The 20160-nt window shown below is 35.1% G+C and overlaps 1 protein-coding gene across 1 annotated transcript in view; it reads left to right on the top strand.

Annotated features, from left to right (window-relative positions):
* Positions 1 to 16548, top strand: part of EPHA3 (EPH receptor A3) — a 436320-nt gene extending 419772 nt beyond the window's left edge. The window contains exons 16-17 of the mRNA XM_020974820.2: positions 3077 to 3232; positions 13501 to 16548. Coding sequence (XP_020830479.1) covers positions 3077 to 3232; positions 13501 to 13606 — 262 coding nt within the window. The 3' untranslated portion in view covers positions 13607 to 16548. The remainder of the gene's footprint in view (positions 1 to 3076; positions 3233 to 13500) is intronic.
* The last annotated feature ends 3612 nt before the right edge of the window (positions 16549 to 20160 follow it).

The raw sequence follows: 20160 nt of genomic DNA, 5'->3' as shown, positions 1-20160 counted from the left end.
GAGAGTGATAGACAAAAACATCCCTGAACTTGGCTTCAACTATCTGTGCCTGGTGTTGACCAGCTAGATTTTCACAACATAATTCCCTGAGATGTCACTTGGTTGGTGATGGGGGTATGTGGGTGGGCAGGCATACTGCCAAGATGCAATGGATGATGTTGTATTCCTTGATAAATGAGAGCTTCCTATGAAGTGAATTTTGACTTAATTTCTCATCAGGAGCATCTGAGAGCACGCAATGTCCGGCAGACCAAAATACTAGGCTTTTCCTTATAGGCAGACTACGATGGCTCTCTCTTTTTTTCTATTCTTTTGATTTGACTTATTACTAAACCAGAGGACAGTCAAAGAGTTGGCATTATGACAACTTTTCTGGGCTTTTGTGGATCCATAATTCATTAAATAGGATACCCTCTCCAACAGTATAGATCACAACTCATAAATAGATATTTATAAACAGATCTTTATATATCTCATCTTGTGCAATTACTCTCCATGTCTTCCCACAAACACTTAGGAGTTCTCATTTTTTTACGGGCATCAATACTTCACTTATTTGGCCTCTCTGGCATCTCTTACTCTACAAATAAGGCCTATGAGACCAGCCCCCTTCATTTTTTATTTATTTATTTATTTTAATTTCTTGGGCAGCTTCCCTTATGCCATTTCTTACACTTAAGTCAGAATAGTAATATACCACCAACTACTTTTGCCCATCGTGCCCTCTGGGAAACCTTCATGGCCCATTGTGAAAATTCTCTTTAAAAACCAACAAAATCGGTGGGCTCCAGGCAGAAGGCACAGGTCCTTCTCTCCTGGGGCCCTCGTTTCCTTCCTCCCCCCCCAGTTCCTTTCTGGACCCTGGCTTCTGGGAGGGCTGTCTCGGGTGGGGGGGGGGATCAAGGTCTTCATAGACATGAAGGTTTGCCAGTCCCCGACACCCGAGGAGGGGAAGAAGCGCAAGAAGGCCTGAACGAGGAGAAGAACACTGTCCTGGAGGAGCGCAAGGAGATCCCCAGGGGGCCGGGGGGCAGCTGGGGACGCCCCCTGCACCGCCTTGGCCGAGATGCTGCAGACTAGGACTGTGCCACGCGCTCCATGACGCTGCCCGCGAGACCAGGGAGAGCAAGGAGGGGGACCTGGTGCGCATCCTCTGGGGCCGGAGTGGGCCCCGCTCAAGAGCAGAATGACCTATGCGAGCTCCGAGGACGCCACCGGGAAGAAAGCTGAGAGGAATCAAACACGAGTTAGGAGCCAGCTGTTACGAGGAAGTGAAGGGCCGGGCCCCCGGGCCACCTCTGGCCTCTTGCTGGGGCTGCCCGAGCAGTGGGGGGCCCTTCCGGCCAGACCCGAGGGGCTGGGGGAGCCCAGCAGGGGCATGCTAGACTGCCGCCGACCCCTGACCTGCCCCGCCTCCCGCTCGGCTCTGGCCTTCCCAAGCTGCCTTTGATATTCATTTCTCTTGAGTTGCAGCCGAGCACGACACCCCTTCCCACCGCAAATGCCCAGATGGGGGGGGGCAGTAGTTTTTTTAACTGACACCCCCAGTTTTCTCCCTTCCCCGGTGCTGCCAACTTCTAACCGCAGTAGTGGCTTTGTGCTTGTTGTTTAGTTTTGTGTATAAATGGAAAGTTGTGGAGACCCCCCCTCCCCCCAGTTACTCAGGTGGCCAGTAAAAGAACAGTTCAATTAAAAAAAAAAGACAAATTAAGAAAAGGTGAGCTGCTGAAAACAAACAAATAAAGTTATGTGGTTGAGGATAACATATGAACAATGTTAGACTTAGGGCCAAGAAGAGCAGAGTTTGAAACCTACCGCAGAATCTTACTAGCTACTAGTTCTTTAGTCTCTTTGGGGCTCAGTTTCCCCATTGGTAAAATGAGGAAGTTGGTTTAGATGGAATCCAAGGTCCTTTTAAGCTCTAGATCTCTGACCCTGTGCCTCATTTGGGAAATAGAGCTATAACAGGACCTACTTTAAAGACTTATTGTAAGGACCAAAAGAGATAATATATGTAACATCTTTGTATGTGACATCAAACCCTGAAATGTTTTAAAGCTATTATTATTGTTATTGTTTTTATTACATCTTGAGATAATTTCATTCTATGAAGCCAAATTTTTTTTTTAAATTAAAAAAAATAGGCACCAGTGTAAACTTATAATCACATCGCAGTGAGGATGTGGGCCGACCATAGAAAACCCACCAGGAAAGTCTGATTTTTTGTTGTCTTTTCATGCTTTCATCAAATTGCCCTTTGTCAATTTATGTATTGACCATTCTCACAAGGATTTTATAGAGATAAGAAAGGAGACAAATGAGTTACTAGTTTTGTTTTTACTTTTTTTTTTTGCTTAAAAGCTAAAAAGATTTTTCTTTTATGTAAGAATATATATTTTTCATTCTTTTGAAATATTCTCCTCTAAGCACCTTGAAAAGGTGCCTTTACTTAATGTGCTCCAGGATACAAGTTTTTCACTTAACACTATTTACATTTAAGTTTTGATTCCTTTTGTGGTATGATTCCTTAATGGAATTTGTGACATTATTCGTAGCAACACCAAGCAGTCTATGCTGACTTTACATTCTCTGTTAAGTGCAGTCTGGAATGTTCAAACAACCCTTCAGAAAGCAAAGTGAATAATATCTGCAGATAAACATTTAGTGGGCAGAATGTTGAAATGGGAAGAGGACATATCTCCTAAACAACCAGACCAGTATTTGGGCCTTCTTGTCTACTCATATAAATATATTCTAAATTAGCATCATATTTGCTAATAGTTAAACAAATTAAATTGTAATGTAAGCATATATATCCTGCTTTGGCAAAGGTTCAATGATTTAAAATGCAGGCGTGAGCTGAGTAGTCAGACTACTTAGACAATATGATTACACAGTATTCCTCCAAGCTGCCAGCTTGAACAGATGAGGCCTAAGTGGCAGATAAATCCCACAAATGAGCAGTGAAGCCACATGGAGCCTAGAAGCCCTGCTGATCCTAATGTCAATTTTTAGACACAATGTGAGGCTTTGGTGACTCTTTATCCCTAGACCTTATGAGTTTCTTTTCTTCCAGGCCATCAAACCTTCTCTTGGACCAAAGCAGTGTTGACATCACTACCTTCCGCACAACGGGTGACTGGCTCAATGGTATCAGAACAGGACAATGCAAGGACATCTTTACAGGCGTGGAATATAGTTCATGTGATACCATAGCCAAGATTTCCACAGAGTAAGAAACTGTCTTTATTAAACAGATTCAGAAAAATTGGTGCTATGTTTTCTAATAAGAGCATAGTGAACTTTTTATTATTAGAAAGCAGCACACAGATGGACATAGAGTCAGGAAGACCTGAGTTTAAATCCTAGCTGTGTGACCCTGGATAAGATGTTTGACTTCTCTCTGCCTCAGTTTACTCATTTATAAAATGGAGATAATAATCACGAACCTTTTTGAGGTTATTGTAAGGATAAAATGAGATAATATTTGGAAAATTTATTTGTAGATCCTGAAGTGTTATATACCTGCTATCATCATTATCATTGTCGGTTTGTGTTATAGCTTTGAGACATCTTTTACTCAGCCATTGAACTGAGCATAGGTTCTCTAGTTATTACTATATATGCTTGGTTCATTTCACTTTTTCATAGCTAGTCCCAAAGATTCTTTCTTCCATCTCTGTACTCCTGAAAATAGACAAGGACATACATATGCTTTTTATCTTATAACCATACCACTCAGCGAAGTCTTAAGTATACTATTTTGACTATGCTTCTCCTTATTTCAATTATTCTCATGAAAGCTCCCTTCTACATTTATGGATAATTGAAAATTGCCCATATAGCATCCCCAAATCTATTGTCATTTTATTCTCTGGTCTTTTTTAACATGGCAGTTTTTACTTTGGGATGTTTTCCCCAAGATGTCTCAGACTAAGGAGAAACCCCTGAGATGTTAGGGCAGTTTAAGTGTTCACAACTAATTGGTACACATTCTATATGATAACTATCAAAAGTGAATGTTTATTAAAAATTATTAAAAAGCTATTTCATGATGTTCTATATGCAAATAGATATATTTGATAAGATGTTCTTGATAAATAAGATATATTTGATAAGATACATTTGAAAAATAAGATATGAGGGGACTCAGGACTAATACATAAAAAGGTAAACCATCCATGATGACCTAAAGTCAGAAAAGTGGAGTGATTCCATCTCTGCCATTTGCTGGCAATGTAACTTTGGTATTCTTCCTGAGCCTTAGTTCACATATGCAAAATATAAACATTAATAATACCTACTAAACAGGAATCCTGAGAGGGTCAAATGAGATGATCTGTATGGAAGCATATTTTAAAAATGTAAAGTGTTATTATTACAGACACTGAGTATCAGGTGATATAGCATGATAAGTTTCATGATTAGAATTGCTTTAACCAGTTTGCTCCAAAGCTATGTCTAATAAGAATAGCTTAGTAATACAATTGCTACTAACAACTTCATTGGTTAACCGTTCCAGAGAACTTGTATTTGATAGAGAGATAGAGAGATCTCTGAGTAGAGAAATAAAGTGGCAAATTCTCAATTCAATAAGCAACATTTGGAGAAATTGTAAATGCAAAATTTTACCTAAACATACCCAATTGAGAGCCAAAAGAGTATCATCTTAGAAACAAAGTATTATGAATATATTAAATAAATTACATATTTTAAGGGGTCTAGTGAAGTGGCAGTTTCTCTTAAACCCCTATCCATTCTCTCACCTCCAGTATAGCATTGAAAAATACAAATTCTGAGTGCTTAACAGAATTTATCCTTCTTAATATAGTCTAAGCCATGACTATTCAAAACTCAAGTAAACAAAAAGAGAAAACTTCCATTTTTTATTCTTCATGTAATGTTCTTGTCAAAATCAAGTACACATTTTGTCCTTCTTGCCTATAACTACCACTAATTTCAAAATGCATAGTTTACACATTTTAAGAAAAGAAAACATTTCCACGAGGGTGGGGGTGGGAGGAGGGTAATCCAGAAATGCATTCTAATTTGGTCCTATATATCTCAAATTCCTATTATATTTTTGTGATAAATTAGAATTGATCCTGTGACTAACTCAGATTGTCCTGAAGGATGCATTCAAGATTTTTGATTTGGGGCTTTGGTTGTTGAAACTTTGCATAACCATTTCCTTGTATACTCATAAGTGTTGTCACTATGTATTTCTTTTCTTGCCTTCCACCATGAATTTAGCATATAGTATTGACTCAAACTTTCACTGGTCTTGATGTCAGTCCATCCTGCAACAAGAAAAACTTTGCAAAGGGCTTCATTGACCCCCAAATTGCTCCCCTCATATAATCTGCCATAATTCCTTTCTTGAAGTCATGTCAATGGTTGCTTTTAAAGTGGTTTACCCCATGTGTCAGAACTTTTTAATCTTAAACCTTTGCCTCTTAATTTTTTTTGTTTCCTTCAGCCTTTCATCATTATGTTTGCCATTTGACATTTTCACTAATGTTATATTAAATACCAAGGGATAAATATAAAAATCCTCTTTATTAAAGAAAAAAAAATCCCACTCAGATAAATAAATGCAGAAAAGGGCAGGGCCAAAATGACAGAGAAAAACCAGAAAGTTTCCTGAGCTATCCCCAGTTTCCCTCAGAAATAACATTAAATCAAGCCTCTAAACAGATTCTGGAGTGACAGAAGCTGCAAAGACAGAGTAAAAGAATTTCCCAGCTTAAGATAGCTTGGAAGGACTTCAGGAAAGGTCTGCCTCACTTGGGTAGAAGGGGAGAGCAGTTCCGCACAGAAGGCATCCAGACAGGCCAGTGGGAGGCTCTTTCTCACAGCACAGACCAACAGTGGCAGGGCATGTCAGCTGTGAGGTCTCTGGCCCCAGCACAAAATAAAAATTTCCAGCCCAGAAATCCCTGGTACAACAGGAACCATAAGGCCAAGCCACAAGCACAGTAGACAAAGCCCCCAATACCTGAGGCCCCAGAGCAGAAAGCCAGTGACCAGGCCTCTGGACCACAGCACCAGAAGCTTGGGACAAGAAGCTTGCCTCAGGAGCAGATCTCAAATAAGAGAGGTAGAAGAAAAACTGGGAAAAGAAATGGGAGGTATGGTATGCAAGAGAGTGTCAACAGTTTGGAAAAGAAAGGACAAAAATTGGCTAAAGAAAATAATTCCTTTAAAAAATACAGTTGGTCAAATGGAAAAAAAAAACATCCCTGGAGAAAACAACTCCTTAAAAAATAAAATTTGCTAAATGGAAAAGGAGGTCCAAAAGTTAACTGGAGAAAATAATACCTTAAAAATTAGAATTGAGCAAGTGGAAGCTAATGACTCTATGAAATATCAAGAATCAGTCAAAAAATCAAAAGAAGAAAAAAAGAGAAGAAAAAGTAAAATGCCTCATTGGAAAAACAACTGACCTAGAAAATAGATCCAGGAGAGACAATTTAAGAATTATTGAACTACCTAAAAATCATAATAAGAAAAGAGAGTGGATGGTATCTTTCAAGAAATTATCAAGGAAAACTACCCTCATGTCCAGAGGGTAAAATAGTCATTGAAAGAATCCACTAATTATCTCCCAAAAGAAGTTCCAAAATAAAAAGTTCTAGGAATATTGTAGCCAAATTGCAGAATTTATCAGGTAATGGAGAAAATACTACAAGCAGTCAGAAAGAAACAATTCTGATATCAAGGAGTCATAGTCAGGATTAGACAGAACTTACCAGCTTCTGCATTAAAGAATCAGAGGGCTTGGAAAATGATATTCTGGAAAGCAAAAGAGCTTGGATTACAACCAAGGATCAACTACCCAACAAAATTGAGCATCATCTTTCAGGGGAAAAGATTCAATGAAATAGGGGACTTTCAAACTCTGCTAATGAAAAGAGCAGAGCTGAACAGAAAGTTCAATATTCTAAATACAAGACTCAAAGGAAGCATAAAAATATAAATAGGACAGAAAAAAAGCCATATTATACAATAAGGCTAAACTGCTTACATATCTACATGGGAAGATTGTACTTGTAACTCTTAAGAACTATATTCCTATTAGGACAGTTAGAAGGAGCATACATAGAGCATGTGGGTATAAGTTGACTTTGATGTGATGATATAAAAAAATTCAGGGGTGAAAAAAAGGATTGTTTTGGGAGAAGAGGAAAGGGGGAGGCAGAATAGGGTAAATTACATTGCATGAAGAGGCACAAAAGACCTATTGTAGTAGAGGGAAAGATGGGAGGGGTGACCATTTTAAACCTCACTCTTATTTTATTTGGCTCAAAGAGGGAATAGCATACACACTCAATTGGGTATAAAAATTTATTGTACCCAATAGTGAAGTAGGAAAGGAAAGAAAAGGGAGGGAGAGACTGATAGAAAAGGGAAGAAAGGAGAAAGAAAAGGGAGGAGACCCGATACAAGGAAGAACAGATTGAGGGAGGTGGTAGTCAAAAGCAAAACACTGTTGAGGAGAGACAGGGTGAAAGGAGAGAGAAAAGTATAAATGGGGGAAAATGGGATGGAGGGAAATACACATTAGTAATCATAACTGTCAATTTAAATGGGATGAACTTTCCCATAAAATGGAAGTGAATAGCAGAGCAGTTTAAAACCAGAATCCTACAATATGTTGTTTACAAGAAACACATTTGAAGCAGTGAGATACATACAGAGTAAAGGTAAAAGGTTGGAGTTGAATATGTTATGTTTTAGCTGAAGTTAAAAAAAAAATCAGAGGTCGCAATCCTGATCTCAGACAAAGCAAAAACAAAAACCGATCTAATTAAAAGAGATAAGGAATACCATAGACGATGAAGTAGCATCAATACAAAACATTTATGTACCAAGTTGTATAGCACCCAAATTCTTAGAGGAGAAATTATGTGAGTTGCAAAGTATTTGAAAAAATAGGTGAAGAAGGAGTCCTATCAAATTCTTTTTAAGATACAAATATAGTGCTGATAGCTAAACCAGGAAGAGCCAAAACAAAGAAAAAAATTATAGACCAATTTCCCTAATGAATATTTATGTAAAAATTTTAAATAAAATATTAGCAAAGACATTACAGCAACTTATCATGAGGATAATACATTATGACCAGGTGGGATTTATAGCAGGAATGCAGGACTGGTTCAATATTAGGAAAACTATGAGCATAATTGATCATATCAACAACAAAATTAACAGAAATTATATGATTATCTCAAGAAATTCAGAAAAATATTTGACAAAATACAATGCCCATTCCTATGAAAAATATTAGAGAACACAAAATGATAGGTAGCATTTATCTAAAACCATCATCAAACATTATATGTAATTAGAAAAGGCTAGAAGCATTTACAAAAAGATCGGTGCTGAAACAAGGATGTCCATTATCAGCACTGTTATTCAACATTGTAACTAAAAATGTTAGCTTTAGCAATAAGAGAAAAAAACAAATTGAAGGAATTAGGATAGCCAATGGAGAAACAAAGCGTGAATCACCCTTTTAAAATGATATCATGGTATACCTGGAGAACCCCAGAGAATCAACCAAAAAACTACTTGAAATAATTAACAACATTAGCAAAGTTGCAGGATATGAGATAAATTCACATAAATCATTGGCATTTCTATATATTACTAACAAAGTTCAACAGCAAGAGACAGAAAGAGGAATTCCACTCAAAATAACTGAGAATCTGGGGCAGCGAGGTGGCAGTGTGGATAGAGCATAGAGCACCGACCCTGAAGTCAGGAGGACCTGAGTTCAAACCCGGTCTCAAAGCAAAAACTTGACACTTACTAGCTGTGTGATCCTGGGCAAGTCACTTAACCCCAATTGCCTAAAAAAACCAAAACCAAAACCAAAACCAAAAACATGAGAATCTACCTGCCAAGACAAACTATTATATGTGCACAATTACAAAACACTTTTCACACAAAGTTAGATCTAAATAATTGGAAAAATATCAGTTGCTCGTGAGTAGGCAGAGCTAATATAATAAAAATGACAACTCTACTTAAATTAATTTACTTGTTGAGTGCCATACCAATCAAACTACCAAAAAATTATTTGATAGAGCTAGAAAAAATAATAGCAAATTTCATCTGGAAGAACAAAACGTTCATAATATCCAGGGAATCAATGAAAAGAAATTCAAGATAGGGGCCTCACTGTATCAGACCTTAAATTGTATTATAACACAGTAATCATCAAAACTACTTGGTACTGCCTAAGAAATAGAGTGGTGGATCTGGGGAATAGGTTGGATACACAAGACAAGGTAGTCAAAAATGATAGTAATTTACTGCGTGGTAAACCCAAAGACTCCAATTCTGGGATAAGAACTCACTATTTCACAAAAACTGTTGGGAAAACTGGAAAAGATGGCAGAAACTAGGCATAGACCAAAAATCTTACTCCATATACCAAAATAATGACAAAATGGGTACATGATTTAGACATAAAGGGTGATAACCATGAGCAAATTAGGAGAGCAAGGAATAGTTTACCTGTCGGATCTACGGAGAAGGTATGAATTTGTTACCAAACAAGTTATGGAGAAGATTATGAAATGCAAAATGGATTATTTTGATTACATTACAATAGAAAGGTCTGGCACAAAGCCAATGCAACCAAGATCAGAAGGGAAGTGGGAAGCAGAAAGCTGGGGGGAAATCTTTATGCCCAGTGTCTCTAATAAAAGCTTCATTTCTAAAATATATAGAGAACTGAGTCAAATTTATAAGAATACAAGTCATTCCCCAATTGATAAGTAGTCAAAGGATATGAACAGGAAGTTTTTAGAGGAAGAAGTTAGAGCTATTTATGGTCATATAAATCACTTTTGATTAGAGAAATGCAAATCAAAACAACTCTGAGGTATTACATCACACTCATCAAATTGGCTAACCTGACAAAACAGGAAAATGATAAATGTTGGAGAATATGTGGAAAAATTGAACACTAATGCATAGTTGGTGGAGTTGTATACTGATCCAACCATTCTGGAGAGCAATTTGGGACTACAGCCAAAGTGCATACCCTTTGATCTAGCAATAGCATTACTTGGTTTGTATCCCAAAGAGATAATAAAAATGGGAAAAGAACCCACATGTACAAAAATATTTGTACTAGCTTTTTATTGTGTGGTGGCCAAGAATTAGAAATTCAGGGGATGTCCATCAATTGGGGAATGTTTGAACAAGTTATGGTATTTCTATAGGAAATGTTGAGCAGGTGGATTTCAGAAAAACCTGGGAAAACTTAGATGAACTGTTGCTGAGTGAAGTGAGAAGAACCCAGAGAGTATTGTACAAAGTAAGAGCAACATTGTGCAACAACCAACTTTGATAGACTTAGCTCTCTGCACTACAAGGATCTAAGACAATTCCAAAAAGTCATGATGGAAAATGTTATCCACATCCAGAGAAAGAACTATGGTGCCTGAATGCAGATTGAAGCATACTCTTTTCTCTTTTTCTTTTGTTTTTTTTTTCCTTCTGATTTTTCCTTTTTGTTTTGATTCTTCTTTCACAATATGAGTAATATGCAAATATGTTTAACCTGATTGTGCATGTCTTACCTATATCATGTTGCTTTTTGTCTTGGGGAGGGGAGAGGAGAGGGAGAGAGGGAAAAAATTTGGAACTCCAGATCTTATAAAGGTGAATACTGAAAACTATCATTACATGTAATTGGAAAAAAATAAAATACTATTAAGTGGGGAAAAAAGAAATCCAGAAAAATAGAGTAAATGGAAGATCTAGTTACTTATCATGGGAACCAAGGGAACTCTAATCATTGATGGGGAAATGAGAGGTATAAGCCACAAAGGATATATGAAATGTGTACTTCTTTAAAGAGAAATAATAAAGAAGTGGTATACTCCTAGGGGAAGGTTGTAGTATATATTTAACTTTTAAAATAAATTATTTGGAAGAAGGTATACAGATTACAATCTACAAAGTTAAACATGAAGCTAGATTATTCTGGATAGTGCTGTGACAAGCCAAAAGAGAAACTAAAGGATAAACTCTCAAAACCAAAGGGATTCAGCTTTATTGGGGTACTTAGGAAAATGCAATCCAAACTAAACAGAGCGACTTTAAAAACGAGACTAATTCAGACAATGACATAAAAGATCAACCTTATTTTATAGTTACACCTCATATAGGTCTTATGATAGATTCCAGTCTAGAAGGTATCAATATGGTACAGAGAAAAGAACATACAGTCTGGATTCAGAGGTCTTGAGTTCAAATATTACTTTTAGTGCTTACTACCCATGTGACCTTGGACAAGTTAGTTGATGCTCCTATTCTTCATAGATATATAACACTAGTATACCACTGAAACAAAACAAAACAAAACCAATCAATGCTAAGCATGATCAAGAAAATTATTTCAAATAATGATAATAAAAAATGACAAATATGGTACTTTAAGGAACACAAAATGTTTTACATGTTTTAGATAATTTGATCAAAATAATGAACTTTTGTTTTTCTACATTCCAATGTAATACATCCTCCCACTTCAATGATTGTACTTAACAAGATGCTCTATGCTGTGATACCTTTATCAGGTAAAAAGGTATACTTAAACTTTTTTGATTGAGTTACAAAATAAATTAATCAATCATGGTTGACCAAGTTCTCATTAAAGGTGGAAGTTTTATCACTAACCATTGGGTAAAATCAAATGACACTACACAGGAAATACATTTGGATTGGTTAAAAGAATCAGACATACCTTCAGGTTTATGTATATTACAGAAGGGATTCCAGAAGCAAGTAGCCAAGTAGAAGTGTTTTGAGGACCCCTACACATGTACTAGGAAGCAGAAAATGGAGTACCATGCTTCTCTTTTGTCCATTGACTATGTCATTGGAGATGCTGAGCTCTTAACAATAACTTAGCTGGCTGAACAATCAAAGGGACAAACATACCAAAGACATACCAAAGGCATGTCAAAAAAAAAAACAGCTTCAAAGAACATGACTTCTTTCTAGGTGGAAAATTATGGATTGTAAATCCACTTATGGATTTTACAAAGGCACTGACTTATGCTTGGAGCCCATCAGGTCAAGGGAACTATATGAGGATTCTGTAAAGGGAGGAAGTATTTAACCTTTGGTCAAACCAAATTAATCCTTTCTAAATTTCTCCCCAAGGACCTTCTCCATGAAAGGGGACAGCATACCCCTAATTTAGGGGAGGCGAGCAATGTTTCATAACATCTATTCTTGCTATACCTTTTCAGTAACGTCACCTTATGAAAATGAATTGATATCAACTAATTGGTTGATACTAGAGAGATGTTAACTGTTTAATTAACATGGGGAACACACAAGATGGTATCTCATGAGCTACAACAACTAATATCCCTCAAGCCCAATCTCTCAGAATTATACATAGAATCCCAATGGAAGAAGTCTCTTTCAAAGGACCCTGCCCACCAGTGAAATTGAGAGTTGAGGCCTTAGCAAAGAGTGGGTGCTGTAATACAAGGACGTGTTGTTTCTGTACCTGAAACAGGAGGAAAGATTAGTGTTGAACTAATAAATCTTCAATAACAGACATAGGCTAGATATGCAAGTCAAAATGGGCTTAGATGAATCTGTGAATTCATAATGTGTTATCAAGGAACTCAGAAGTGCTTGAACTATATTTCTAGGCTCTGGAGTTTAACATAAAAACTAAGTCTATTTGTAAAACATTCTTTCTTTGGTAGTGCTGTCTTAAATGAATAGCTAGGTTGGTTATATTGACCAACTGTTTTACTCAAGATGGAATTTCTTGGGTAATGTATGGATTTTTGGTCAAACACAGAACATATCAGTTCATTAAAGTAATTTATGAGCACAAATTTAATTAGTCATGTAAACTTTTTGAAATATGATTTGTAAGACACCTGACCACGCTAAAAGAAGTTTGACTGAAGATGGCAGGAAAATGGAAACATACCAGAAATGTCACATATGGGTACAGAATTATGCGTTACTGCACCAGTTCAAGAGATGTGGATGCAATTTGCGGAAATGTTTCTCTTAAGTACCGTAAAGTACCAAAATTTGGAAATGACTTGTTTAGATCAGTATTATTTTGAATTAGTTATTTTAAAAATTGCTAATAGGATTAAGAGCTGACATTTACATACCAATTTAAGATTTGTGAATTGCTTTACACATATTATCTCATTTAGAACTCACAGCAACCCTGAAAAGTACTTACAATTATTAAACCATTTTACAGTGATTTCCTATTACTTAGCTAGTAAGTTTTTAAGGAAGAATTTGAACTCAGGTTTGTCTGATTCTAAGTCCAACATTTTGACCAATCCAAACATCTCCTCTGTTGATTTATGTGCATGTGTGCGAGTGTGTGTATGTAATATGTATGTGTGTGTATGTTGGTGGGTGTGAGTGTGTCTGTATGTTAATACACACTCAAAATATTTACCAGATTTGTTGCTTTTCTTACAGTGACATGAAGAAGGTTGGTGTCGCTGTTGTTGGGCCACAGAAGAAGATCATCAGTAGTATTAAAGCTGTAGAAACACATACCAAGAATGGTCCTGTTCCTGTGTAGAACAGCAAATTGATGAGACCATGACAAAACTTCCAAAGTTGCAGTGACGTTTGGAGTTAGCATATTTCAACATTGAGAAGATTGTTGCAAGTTTCATGCCCACAAAGATGCTCAAATATGAGTAAAAAATGCCTTAAAATCGGAACGATAAACTTTTTTTTTTTATCATTTGATGGATGGTTGGATGGATGTTTTTTTAATTTTTTTTCCCTTATAGTAAATGAGTGATTACATTCAGAAAAATTCATTTAAGTCCTTCAGAATAAAATTGTGAATGAGGAGCCATTGACCATAAACTGAGCACCATAAAAGATATACAGGTGAAAATCATAGTGGACACATGGGCTGTGTTTGATAACAGCAGCCCAAATTGAAGAAAAAAGACTTATAGTAATTTTATACACAAAGGAGATCTGTAACAGGTTTGTTGTTTCCTTAAAAACAAGCAAAATATAGGACTTTATACCTCAACCTGATCATATTGACTATCTTGCCATTTTAATAATATTTTCTTTCATCTGTTAAAAAGCTACAGAAATAAAGTTTATGGTAGTTTTAAGTAACAGTTGACAAATGTTTTCTTGGCCTTATGCTAGATTCCTGAAATATGTTCATGGAAAAAAAAAGTGTCTTAATTTTTAGAAAAAAAAGTATTTATTTTCTTTTGTATTTTTGTTGTTTTATATTTATGTTTCAATGTTTAAATTTGGAATTGCTACTGCCAAGTGCCAAATGCTTCCTCAAAAAGTCAGTATTAGGGAATATAATTAACTAGTCAAATAGTACCATGAGTTAGTTTCTAAATTTATGGAACATCCACTCCTCTACTTTATGAATATATATATATATATATATATATATATACATACATATATATATATATATATATATATATATATATATATATATGTCCTTATCTAAGAAGAAAAACTAAAAACTTTTCCAATTCATGCATTAAAATAAGCCCTAAGAGTTCAACCATTTTGTCTCTCGAATTTATTAATGTGGTATGTTAAGCTACTGGCTTAGTGTATTATATGGGCTTATAATTATATATATTTCCTACTAAATAACACTGACCTATGACTCTTTTAATTGGTAAAGCTACCATCCCTGACTCCATATTCTCTGGGTAGACATTGGCAATGTTGGAATGAACTGGAATTAAATTCCAAATTGTGTACATAAGGTCTATCTGCAAATTATAACACAATGCCTTTATGTCCACAAATAGACCATTTCACAATGATAGTGATTTACAACCTTTCTTCTCAAATAATAAACCTTTCCTGTATGCCAAATTAGGCCAACAAACCAATGGGATAAAGTGTTAGCCAAAAATGTTCTAACTTTAGAAAGGTCATTTACTCTCACAGCTTCAGTTTATAAGTCTGTTCACAGTAAATGACAGTAATTAAGGAAATATACTTCACTTTTTGCTTTTATGTCAATGAATTCATCAGTGTTGATGTCACTGTGAGATACTATTACAGTAAAGGTTCTTCCACTATATAGCCCTATGGTTATGATGATAAGCTGTAAGCAAGGTCCACATTAAATAGCAAGCTTGAATGAAGCTTTTTAAACATGATTTTAGGAAACCGACATCTAAGTCTCTGTCATCCATCTATCCAATGGCTCAAAATCCATAGAGAATTAAGTATAACCACTCTCTGTAGAAGTTAAGATGTGCAACAAAAGTTGACCATGAACATGCAAAGAAGTATTTGAGAACATGTACCTGGTAGAAAACTAATACTACACCTTGAAAGATGACACATTATCTGTGATCATTTAAATTGCTTTAAACTTGAAATATTAAACATGTAAAGGGTAAAGGAAGCACTTATTCTACAATAAAAAATGCACAGACGCACCCATGCCCCTTCAACAACAAAAATTACAACAACAATGTTGTCTTTTGGTACAATGTCGTACAGAATGGAAATTTACTAATGTCATACAAGAAACAATCCTAGATCAAAATTCACAAATGCTTGCTGGTGTTACCTTTGGTGTGGGCTGGGTCAATTTACCACTACTTCAGCTTTGAGATAAATATTCAAATTCTGTCAATATTGCTTGTAATTAAATTTATTAGAATGCTTTATTAGATGGAAGAGAGCATATAACAATTGCTCCTCACCATCTCTTGAAAATATTAAGTTAAAATCAATATCTTAAATGTTCTTTAAGATTATTAGGAAGAAGAACAATGTATTTCCTTCTTAGGTATTTTGAAAGAGGAAGAAAGCAATTTTTATGATCAGGTGATTGCTTGAGTTCTAAACCTGTACTCAACCTCATATTCTCTAACTCACATTTCCTTTCTTAGAAGTTGTCATGGGCATATTAAAAAAAATGAATCATTTCATTGAATCTCAGAAAATTGGAGTTTGGTTGCTTAATTTCATTTATGTGGGCTTTGGTTTCCAATTGCAAGTAGGAATTGTTTACAAAAAATCTTCCTCTTCTTTTCTACATTTTATTTGTAAGTGACCTCTTATGAAATTGCTCTACACAATTCTTTCCTGTACATATGTAAACATACCAGTGTACGACTCTTAACTGTGGAATAGAGGTACTAGAATGCTTGTGGCCATCTTTTTGTACGCAACTGCATTGATTTCCAGTAAACACAAAATGAAAAATCCATTCACAAAGTTATGTACCATATTATATGTTTATTATATTTTAAATATAATTTACATATATTATTTATTTCTGTTAACATACCTAGTTTGTGCTGTATTTAGCATTCAGTAAGCAATGTATAAATGTGTTTTAATTGGCAACATGTATTTACTTTAACTTGTATTTTCAAAGCATTAATCAATTAGTTTTATGTTGTGCAACTGTAGATGGCCTCTTACTAATGTAAAATGATTTGTAGTGGAAACATTTATATTTTTATAATAAACATAATGAAAGTATTTTTTAAACATTGTAATATAGAACTGATTCCTTTCATGATCTAATTTAAGATATGTGCAGCTGTGTGTGTGTGTGTGTGTATATACATATTATATATATACACACACACGTACACAGACATGTATATGTGTGTGTGTGTGTAGATATGGTTAGTTAGTTAGTTAGTAGAAGATTCCCAGGCATTACAGTGTATAGGCAGAGCTGTCTTGCCTGGAGTTGGGATGGGTTTGCAAATGCATTCATATGTACACATTTGTGCACAAAACATGTTTCATGTGTGCAGATATGTACACACATGTGTGTGCACACACATGTGTGTATGTGTATCTGTGCATGAGATCAAAATTTACCCTCAGACATTTACTAGCTCTGGGACCCTGGATCAGTTGTTTAACCCTGTTTGCGTCAATTTCCTCTTCTGTAAAATGAGCTAGAGAAGGAAATGCAAGCCACTCCAGCATCTTCGCCTAGAAAACATCAAATGGGAGTCATGAAGAGTCAGACACAACTGAACAATAGTAAATACCTTAGAATTCAATAATCTACTTTTCTTGAAAATCTCAACCTTATTACCTAATTGTGAAAAGAACGAGTGTGAAAAGAACTAAAGTACAGATTACCCATACTTTACAACACTGGGCCACATAATCAGATATCCATATTCACCTGGACCACATAAATTTAATAACATAATTCAATGCATTCTGCTTTAGTTACAGGGACTAATTGATCCTGATAACATCACACTTGACTCTACAAAGGTATCGATGATCATGTAATTAGGTTTTCTTGGCCTATAAATTTATGTGTGTGAGATAGGTAAAACATTTTAATATCAAAAATGTCACAAAGGCTGCACCTGACTCACAAGCCGCATATTGGATGATCAGGAACTGATATGAGAGTGTCTATTACATGCTAAGAAGAACTAATAGGATGTCTCCAGAAATCATAAGTGACATGGTACTGACACTTCTTAGTTAATTCCAAAATAGCATATATCTTCTTGTATAAATTAGCATATTAATATTGCACTTAAATTTCAAATTGTGAAATCTGATTATTTTAAAGAAGAAAAATTGTATGGTGTGTGTATATACACACACATAGGTATTTGCACACATACATACATATGTTCTGTCTAATGCTTTATGCTGCTATTGATCTCAATCAGTATGTAATTTACAAGAATAATGAACTTTGAATTCCAAGTGATACTTTACATGCAAACATCTATGGAAAGGTTTACATTTATTCCACACGTTTTTATTAATACATCACCTTTCTGCAAGAAGGAAGGAAAAAAGGAAAGAGGGAGAGTGAAACATTTATTAAACTCTTTATTATGTACTACAAAAAGCAAAGATAGTCTCTGCCTTTAAGGAGTTTACATTTTAAGTAAATGTAGGGAAACAAGACATTGGGAAGTGGTGGCCAGGGAGGCACACCCTAGTCTGAAAAGTTGGTAATTGTTGTTTGGACCAAAAGGAGAGAAGTTTGTTTCACCCAATTCAAGAACTACAGAGTAAATATGATCAAGGTTCATATTTCTAGAACTGGAGATAAGGATAGACAGGAGTTAGTGAGAGTTTGTGCCAGAATAAAAGATAGTAGAGGTATTGACCTAAGGAGAGGAAAAGAAGAGACAGCCATCAATCACCAGAGGTTACCCCTAAGTCACAAGTTTCTCCAGGGAATATTCTATGGTGTTAGTATGGAAGACGTTGGTGAGGAGGCAGTAGAGGAAAGACCAGAAAGGAAAGGTGAACTTTCAGTCAGCTATAAAATTTGGAATGTTGATTGTAATACTGGAACTGGAACATTAATTTACTTGTATAATAATGAAATTTCTAATTAATGTCAAATCATAGGAAAGGTGGAGCAAACTTCAATTTATGTTGTAAGTAAAATAGCCTTTTAGTAGTACTATCCACATTTATCTTTGCAGTTGGCTAGTTTTAGTATCATTTGCCAAATGTTATCTTTAATGATGACAGGAAGTTTGCTTTGGCAAATAAAAGGCCATTCTCAGAGTCAAGAAGACCCAGATTCAGATCCAAATCTCTGCTCCATACAAGCTGTGTGATTCTGAGCAGGTCACTTAATTTTTAAGTATTCCAAGCAAATTTTTAATATAGTAAGTTGTGAGAAGCTCAGTTACTGATCAGGACAAGTAGAAGAAATTTTCTCATTGAAAATTCCCTATACAAATGAAATTACAAATTTAGTCTGATCCTTAGCCCTCAAAATACAAGCAAAATTAAAATAAAAACAAAACAAAAACAAAACAGTAGTATGTAGCTAATTTAAGTATCAGAATAAATTTGAAATTAATATTCAATTCTTTCCAAGTCAGAATGAGGACAATAAATATAGCTGATATGTGTATAACGGCACAGTGGATAGAATGTTTAATTTGTAATCAAGAAAATACGAGTTCAGCATGAAACTTTTTCCAACCCCTCTTAATGCTAGTGCCTTCCTTCTCTTATTTAGTTCCCATTTATCCTATATATAGCTTGTTTGTACATATGTGTTCATATGTTGTCTCCTCCATTAAATTGTGACAACTTCCAGGCCCAGAGCTATCTTTGTCTTTTCTTTGTATTCCCAGCACTTAACACAGTACCTAGCACACAGAAGGTACTTAAATATTTATTCACTTGCTGAGTTAGAATCCTTGAGACAGGATAGCTTTGTGGCCTTGGGCATGTCATTTAGCCTCTCAGCCTCAGTTTTTTCATATTGTACAATTAGGAAAATAATATTATTTACCTCTTAAGTATTGTGAAGATCAAATAAGATAACTTATATAAAGCACTTTGTAAAATTTAAAGTTGTAGATAAATGATAATGACTATCTATATTATTATTTGACCTCTAAGACATCATATCATTATCCCTATTTTACAGAAGATGAAAGTGAGACTCAGAGAGATTAATTGACTTGCCCATGGACACTCAGCTAACAATTATCAATGGGAACATTCCAACCTTACTCTTCTAGACCTTAAGTCCAGCACTGTATCCAATAAATCCCACAACTTATATACATTTTACATGTGTACATACAGACACAGATACATGCATACACACATGCCATGTAGTTATATTTTGTAAAGACTAATGATTTAATGAAAGACAATAAATACTACTAAATAAATTATATAGACCAAAGTTCTTAGATATTTTGAACACCTCTATCTATAAAAAAATTTTAGTAAGCAGCCCAAATGTATATTTTGTTATGAATTATATATGTATATCAATATATTATGTGTATTACAATACTTACATGGTGATTAAACATTATTTTAAAATAAACATATTTTTGTTATAACAAACTATTTTTCCTTTTTTTCTCTCACATAGCATCACAGATCACATTACAGAAAGTGAAAACAAGGTAATTAAAAAGGTTTAATTATTTTTCAAAACATCTCTGCTAATTTTAAGAGAAGTAAAGCAGACTTTTAAATAATAATCATTTGCTAATAATCAGTTATGTAGTTAATTTAATCATTGCAGCTAACTAAATAGGTGGCTTTCTTTTTTTTAAAATATATTCTATTGAAATAATAGAATCCCTTAATAATACCAACTCAGAGTTAGAAAGGACC

This window comes from Phascolarctos cinereus, unplaced genomic scaffold (genome assembly GCF_003287225.1).
Source record: "Phascolarctos cinereus isolate Bilbo 61053 unplaced genomic scaffold, phaCin_HiC Scaffold_7;HRSCAF=346, whole genome shotgun sequence".
In the NCBI taxonomy this organism is placed as follows: Eukaryota; Metazoa; Chordata; class Mammalia; order Diprotodontia; family Phascolarctidae; genus Phascolarctos; species Phascolarctos cinereus.
The sequence above is the reverse complement of the archived record's forward strand: the minus strand, read 5'-3'. Positions and strand labels throughout refer to the sequence as shown.